Source organism: Cherax quadricarinatus, chromosome 35 (assembly GCF_038502225.1).
Source record: "Cherax quadricarinatus isolate ZL_2023a chromosome 35, ASM3850222v1, whole genome shotgun sequence".
In the NCBI taxonomy this organism is placed as follows: Eukaryota; Metazoa; Arthropoda; class Malacostraca; order Decapoda; family Parastacidae; genus Cherax; species Cherax quadricarinatus.
This window is the reverse complement of record NC_091326.1, coordinates 16,400,095-16,409,010: the sequence shown is the minus strand read 5'-3', so window position 1 is coordinate 16,409,010 and position 8,916 is coordinate 16,400,095. Positions and strand designations below refer to the sequence as shown.

The 8,916-nt window shown below is 40.1% G+C and overlaps 1 protein-coding gene across 1 annotated transcript in view; it reads right to left on the bottom strand.

Annotated features, from left to right (window-relative positions):
- Window positions 1–465: 465 nt before the first annotated feature.
- LOC128695033 (uncharacterized) overlaps window positions 466–8,916 on the bottom strand; it is a 475,326-nt gene continuing 466,875 nt past the window's right edge. Inside the window, exon 6 of the mRNA XM_053785424.2 lies at window positions 466–714. Coding sequence (XP_053641399.2) covers window positions 466–714 — 249 coding nt within the window. The remainder of the gene's footprint in view (window positions 715–8,916) is intronic.

Here is an 8,916-nt window from a genome sequence, read left to right as displayed (position 1 = left end):
ATCACAAGATTGCTAATTATGCCAGGTGGTTTCATGATGGATTGGTGACGCTCCACCTGTGTCTACACACCAGAACTTTATGCTACGTCAGTTGTGAATGGTTATATAACGCATTTAGCTCTTACTGTACCATACATTGACAGGTACACAAGATTATGGGATAACATAGGTAGTGGGGTTAAAGGGTATTAAAAGTAGAAATTTGGACAGAAATATTATCGGAATGGTATAGAAGATTCCCAAGTAAGGCATATTAACCGACACTGAGAGGATAGTAGACAATATTTAGGAAGAGATACTTCTGAGTACCCCTGGGAACATTCGAGTACCCTAGAGGAGGACATTTAAACAATGAGCAGATTCTATTCCTTTTTTTTATTAATTAATAAGGTTACACGGAATAATAGCAATCCAGATATATAGAATCCAATGAAAAAGGTATTTTCTCAAGTCACATGACCTGTTCTAAGAGGCTAGAAAAAGCAAGGGGCTCGCTATTATATCTCCTAATTTCATAATACTCGACATCTCAAAAACCCTCCTACCCCATATGGGGAGTAGAGCGATGGTGGTGGTACGGGGTTGGCACTGACCGTTGTCTCCACATTCTGAAAGAAGCTGTGGCCGGTGACACACCCACACTGCATTACCCTGAGAAAACTTCCCCTGCTTCAGTTGTTGACTTGCATAGCTCCTGATGATGCACTGAGAAATCTGAAAGTACTTGGGCTAAAGATTTCCACCCCTCGTAGCTTGTCTTGTGTGTATATATATATATATATATATATATATATATATATATATATATATATATATATATATATATATATATATATATATATACATTTATATATATATATATATATATATATATATATATATTTATATATATATATATATATATGTATATATATATATATATATATATATATATATACATATATATATATATATATATATATATATATATTATCACACTGGCCGATTCCCACCAAGGCAGGGTGGCCCGAAAAAGAAAAACTTTCACCATCATTCACTCCATCACTGTCTTGCCAGAAGGGTGCTTTACACTACAGTTTTTAAACTGCAACATTAACACCCCTCCTTCAGAGTGCAGGCATTGTACTTCCCATCTCCAGGACTCAAGTCCGGCCTGCCGGTTTCCCTGAATCCCTTCATAAATGTTACTTTGCTCACACTCCAACAGCACGTCAAGTATTAAAAACCATTTGTCTCCATTCACTCCTATCAAACACGCTCACGCATGCCTGCTGGAAGTCCAAGCCCCTCACACACAAAACCTCCTTTACCCCCTCCCTCCAACCTTTCCTAGGCCGACCCCTACCCCGCCTTCCTTCCACTACAGACTGATACACTCTTGAAGTCATTCTGTTTCGATCCATTCTCTCTACATGTCCGAACCACCTCAACAACCCTTCCTCAGCCCTCTGGACAACAGTTTTGGTAATCCCGCACCTCCTCCTAACTTCCAAACTACGAATTCTCTGCATTATATTCACACCACACATTGCCCTCAGACATGACATCTCCACTGCCTCCAGCCTTCTCCTCGCTGCAACATTCATCACCCAAGCTTCACACCCATATAAGAGCGTTGGTAAAACTATACTCTCATACATTCCCCTCTTTGCCTCCAAGGACAAAGTTCTTTTTCTCCACAGACTCCTAAGTGCACCACTCACTCTTTTTCCCTCATCAATTCTATGATTCACCTCATCTTTCATAGACCCATCCGCTGACACGTCCACTCCCAAATATCTGAATACGTTCACCTCCTCCATACTCTCTCCCTCCAATCTGATATCCAATCTTTCATCACCTAATCTTTTTGTTATCCTCATAACCTTACTCTTTCCTGTATTCACCTTTAATTTTCTTCTTTTGCACACCCTACCAAATTCATCCACCAATCTCTGCAACTTCTCTTCAGAATTTCCCAAGAGCACAGTGTCATCAGCAAAGAGCAGCTGTGACAACTCCCACTTTGTGTGTGATTCTTTATCTTTTAACTCCACGCCTCTTGCCAAGACCCTCGCATTTACTTCTCTTACAACCCCATCTATAAATATATTAAACAACCACGGTGACATCACACATCCTTGTCTAAGGCCTACTTTTACTGGGAAAAAAATTTCCCTCTTTCCTACATACTCTAACTTGAGCCTCACTATCCTCGTAAAAACTCTTCACTGCTTTCAGTAACCTACCTCCTACACCATACACTTGCAACATCTGCCACATTGCACCCCTATCCACCCTGTCATATGCCTTTTCCAAATCCATAAATGCCACAAAGACCTCTTTAGCCTTATCTAAATACTGTTCACTTATATGTTTCACTGTAAACACCTGGTCCACACACCCCCTACCTTTCCTAAAGCCTCCTTGTTCATCTGCTATCCTATTCTCCGTCTTACTCTTAATTCTTTCAATTATAACTCTACCATACACTTTACCAGGTATACTCAACAGACTTATCCCCCTATAATTTTTGCACTCTCTTTTATCCCCTTTGCCTTTATACAAAGGAACTATGCATGCTCTCTGCCAATCCCTAGGTACCTTACCCTCTTCCATACATTTATTAAATAATTGCACCAACCACTCCAAAACTATATCCCCACCTGCTTTTAACATTTCTATCTTTATCCCATCAATCCCGGCTGCCTTACCCCCTTTCATTTTACCTACTGCCTCACGAACTACCCCCACACTCACAACTGGCTCTTCCTCACTCCTACAAGATGTTATTCCTCCTTGCCCTATACACGTAATCACAGCTTCCCTATCTTCATCAACATTTAACAATTCCTCAAAATATTCCCTCCATCTTCCCAATACCTCTAACTCTCCATTTAATAACTCTCCTCTCCTATTTTTAACTGACAAATCCATTTGTTCTCTAGGCTTTCTTAACTTGTTAATCTCACTCCAAAACTTTTTCTTATTTTCAACAAAATTTGTTGATAACATCTCACCCACTCTCTCATTTGCTCTCTTTTTACATTGCTTCACCACTCTCTTAACATCTCTCTTTTTCTCCATATACTCTTCCCTCCTTGCATCACTTCTACTTTGTAAAAACTTCTCATATGCTAACTTTTTCTCCCTTACTACTCTCTTTACATCATCATTCCACCAATCGCTCCTCTTCCCTCCTGCACCCACTTTCCTGTAACCACAAACTTCTGCTGAACACTCTAACACTACATTTTTAAACCTACCCCATACCTCTTCGACCCCATTGCCTATGCTCTCATTAGCCCATCTATCCTCCAATAGCTGTTTATATCTTACCCTAACTGCCTCCTCTTTTAGTTTATAAACCTTCACCTCTCTCTTCCCTGATGCTTCTATTCTCCTTGTATCCCATCTACCTTTTACTCTCAGTGTAGCTACAACTAGAAAGTGATCTGATATATCTGTGGCCCCTCTATAAACATGTACATCCTGAAGTCTACTCAACAGTCTTTTATCTACCAATACATAATCCAACAAACTACTGTCATTTCGCCCTACATCATATCTTGTATACTTATTTATCCTCTTTTTCTTAAAATATGTATTACCTATAACTAAACCCCTTTCTATACAAAGTTCCATCAAAGGGCTCCCATTATCATTTACACCTGGCACCCCAAACTTACCTACCACACCCTCTCTAAAAGTTTCTCCTACTTTAGCATTCAGGTCCCCTACCACAATTACTCTCTCACTTGGTTCAAAGGCTCCTATACATTCACTTAACATCTCCCAAAATCTCTCTCTCTCCTCTGCATTCCTCTCTTCTCCAGGTGCATACACGCTTATTATAACCCACTTCTCGCATCCAACCTTCACTTTAATCCACATAATTCTTGAATTTACACATTCATATTCTCTTTTCTCCTTCCATAACTGATCATTTAACATTACTGCTACCCCTTCCTTTGCTCTAACTCTCTCAGATACTCCAGATTTAATCCCATTTATTTCCCCCCACTGAAACTCTCCTACCCCCTTCAGCTTTGTTTCGCTTAGGGCCAGGACATCCAACTTCTTTTCATTCATAACATCAGCAATCATCTGTTTCTTGTCATCCGCACTACATCCACGCACATTTAAGCATCCCAGTTTTATAAAGTTTTTCTTCTTCTCTTTTTTAGTAAATGTCTACAGGAGAAGGGGTTACTAGCCCATTGCTCCCGGCATTTTAGTCGCCTCATACGACACGCATGGCTTACGGAGGAAAGATTCTTTTCCACTTCCCCATGGACAATAGAAGAAATACAGAAGAACAAGAGCTATTTAGAAAAAGGAGAAAAACCTAGATGTATGTATATATATATATGCATGTGCGTGTCTGTGAAGTGTGACCAAAGTGTAAGTAGGAGTAGCAAGATATCCCTGTTATCTAGCGTGTTTATGAGACAGAAAAAGACACCAGCAATCCTACCATCATGCAAAACAGTTACAGGTTTTTGTTTCACAGTCATCTGGCAGGACGGTAGTACTTCCCTGGGTGGAAGTATATATTATATATATATTATATATATATATATATATATATATATATATATATATATATATATATATATATATATATATATATATATATATATATATATATATATATAATATATATACATATATATATATATACACACACACACCACCACCACCAAGGTATATTCAATCGTCACAATAAAGTGACCAACATAATCACGTTCTATCCCAACAAACTAGGGAATCTCTTTTCCAAGAAACACAAAAATTCAGCTACGCAAGACACGCCAGGAGTTTACCAGATACCATGTAAAGTCTGCAACCAAGCATACTTAGGGCAGTCAGGCCGAATTTTATCTACAAGGATCACTGAATACCAGAGGGCATTACATTATGTACAGGATAATTCAGCCATTTTTAAACATGTCAGCATCAACAATCACAACATTTATTGGGAAGCCGTCACCATCAAACAAAAATCATACTGCAGCTACAAAAGCCAAATCACAGAATCTACCCTCATAGCTACGACTCCCAAATTCAACATCTCACAGGGACAATGGAAACCAGACGTCATTTCAAAATTTGCCCTGAAGAAGTACATACCAAACCCCAACCTAAAACAGAATGCCAACACAACATCAGGAATCGCATAGCACAAAGGAACTTCCTATTAAAAGTTTTACCTCCACTTCAGGACCTGTCTTCTCACCCATCCACTGCTTGACACGTCTCACCCCCTCAGGTGTACGGGGTGAAGTGTAACCTTCCCTATACATCTTATTCTCTATTCTCATTTTACTTGTGTATCTGCTGAAGATACACAAGTAAAATGACCCCAGAAGGGGATCGAAATATACAGACGATGGTGACCCGTGGCCTGCTGGCTAAAGCCCTCGCTTCACACGGCGAGGTCCTGATTCGATTCCCTGCGAAGACAGAAACATTGAGCCTGTTTCTTTACACCGGTTGTCTATGTTCCCCATCAGAAAATAGGTACCTGGGAGTTAGTCGACTGGTGTGGGGCGCATCCTGGGACAAAACTGACTTAATTTGTCAGAAATGCTCTGCACAACAAGCGGCTTTCTATATACTAGTATGTCACTGACGTCAGCTAGGACTGTATACCTCGTACATGTGCTTGTAGAAATAAAGATATTATATTCAGAGTTTCTATCTCCATGTGTTTAGTGTACACACACACACACACACACACACACACACACACACACACACACACACACACACACACACACACACACACACACACGCACACACACACACACACACACACACACATGTATGTATATATATATATATATATATATATATATATATATATATATATATATATATATATATATATATATATATATGTATATATTTATTATTATCACACTGGCCGATTCCCACCAAGGCAGGGTGGCCCGAAAAAGAAAAACTTTCACCATCATTCACTCCATCACTGTCTTGCCAGAAGGGTGCTTTACACTACAGTTTTTAAACTGCAACATTAACACCCCTCCTTCAGAGTTCAGGCACTGTACTTCCCATCTCCAGGACTCAAGTCCGGCCTGCCGGTTTCCCTGAATCCCTTCATAAATGTTACTTTGCTCACACTCCAACAGCACGTCAAGTATTAAAAACCATTTGTCTCCATTCACTCCTATCAAACACGCTCACGCATGCCTGCTGGAAGTCCAAGCCCCTCGCACACAAAACCTCCTTTACCCCCTCCCTCCAACCTTTCCTAGGCCGACCCCTACCCCGCCTTCCTTCCACTACAGACTGATACACTCTTGAAGTCATTCTGTTTCGCTCCATTCTCTCTACATGTCCGAACCACCTCAACAACCTTTCCTCAGCCCTGTGGACAACAGTTTTGGTAATCCCGCACCTCCTCCTAACTTCCAAACTACGAATTCTCTGCATTATATTCACACCACACATTGCCCTCAGACATGACATCTCCACTGCCTCCAGCCTTCTCCTCGCTGCAACATTCATCACCCATGCTTCACACCCATATAAGAGCGTTGGTAAAACTATACTCTCATACATTCCCCTCTTTGCCTCAAAGGACAAAGTTCTTTGTCTCCACAGACTCCTAAGTGCACCACTCACTCTTTTTCCCTCATCAATTCTATGATTCACCTCATCTTTCATAGACCCATCCGCTGACACGTCCACTCCCAAATATCTGAATACATTCACCTCCTCCATACTCTCTCCCTCCAATCTGATATTCAATCTTTCATCACCTAATCTTTTTGTTATCCTCATAACCTTACTCTTTCCTGTATTCACCTTTAATTTTCTTCTTTTGCACACCCTACCAAATTCATCCACCAATCTCTGCAACTTCTCTTCAGAATCTCCCAAAAGCACAGTGTCATCAGCAAAGAGCAGCTGTGACAACTCCCACTTTGTGTGTGATTCTTTAACTTTTAACTCCACGCCTCTTGCCAAGACCCTCGCATTTACTTCTCTTACAACCCCATCTATAAATATATTAAACAACCACGGTGACATCACACATCCTTGTCCAAGGCCTACTTTTACTGGGAAAAAATTTCCCTCTTTCCTACATACTCTAACTTGAGCCTCACTATCCTCGTAAAAACTCTTCACTGCTTTCAGTAACCTACCTCCTACACCATACACTTGCAACATCTGCCACATTGCCCCCCTATCCACCCTGTCATACGCCTTTTCCAAATCCATAAATGCCACAAAGACCTCTTTAGCCTTATCTAAATACTGTTCACTTATATGTTTCACTGTAAACACCTGGTCCACACAGCCCCTACCTTTCCTAAAGCCTCCTTGTTCATCTGCTATCCTATTTTCCGTCTTACTCTTAATTCTTTCAATTATAACTCTACCATACACTTTACCAGGTATACTCAACAGACTTATCCCCCTATAATTTTTGCACTCTCTTTTATCCCCTTTGCCTTTATACAAAGGAACTATGCATGCTCTCTGCCAATCCCTAGGTACCTTACCCTCTTCCATACATTTATTAAATAATTGCACCAACCACTCCAAAACTATATCCCCACCTGCTTTTAACATTTCTATCTTTATCCCATCAATCCCAGCTGCCTTACCCCCTTTCATTTTACCTACTGCCTCACGAACTTCCCCCACACTCACAACTGGCTCTTCCTCACTCCTACAAGATGTTATTCCTCCTTGCCCTATACACGAAATCACAGCTTCCCTATCTTCATCAACATTTAACAATTCCTCAAAATATTCCCTCCATCTTCCCAATACCTCTAACTCTCCATTTAATAACTCTCCTCTCCTATTTTTAACTGAAAAATCCATTTGTTCTCTAGGCTTTCTTAACTTGTTAATCTCACTCCAAAACTTTTTCTTATTTTCAACAAAATTTGTTGATAACATCTCACCCACTCTCTCATTTGCTCTCTTTTTACATTGCTTCACCACTCTCTTAACCTCTCTCTTTTTCTCCATATACTCTTCCCTCCTTGCATCACTTCTACTTTGTAAAAACTTCTCATATGCTAACTTTTTCTCCTTTACATCATCATTCCACCAATCGCTCCTCTTCCCTCCTGCACCCACTTTCCTGTAACCACAAACTTCTGCTGAACACTCTAACACTACATTTTTAAACCTACCCCATACCTCTTCGACCCCATTGCCTATGCTCTCATTAGCCCATCTATCCTCCAATAGCTGTTTATATCTTACCCTAACTGCCTCCTCTTTTAGTTTATAAACCTTCACCTCTCTCTTCCCTGATGCTTCTATTCTCCTTGTATCCCATCTACCTTTTACTCTCAGTGTAGCTACAACTAGAAAGTGATCTGATATATCTGTGGCCCCTCTATAAACATGTACATCCTGAAGTCTACTCAACAGTCTTTTATCTACCAATACATAATCCAACAAACTACTGTCATTTCGCCCTACATCATATCTTGTATACTTATTTATCCTCTTTTTCTTAAAATATGTATTACCTATAACTAAACCCCTTTCTATACAAAGTTCAATCAAAGGGCTCCCATTATCATTTACACCTGGCACCCCAAACTTACCTACCACACCCTCTCTAAAAGTTTCTCCTACTTTAGCATTCAGGTCCCCTACCACAATTACTCTCTCACTTGTTTCAAAGGCTCCTATACATTCACTTAACATCTCCCAAAATCTCTCTCTCTCCTCTGCATTCCTCTCTTCTCCAGGTGCATACACGCTTATTATGACCCACTTCTCGCATCCAACCTTTACTTTAATCCACATAATTCTTGAATTTACACATTCATATTCTCTTTTCTCCTTCCATAACTGATCATTTAACATTACTGCTACCCCTTCCTTTGCTCTAACTCTCTCAGATACTCCAGATTTAATCCCATTTATTTCCCCCCA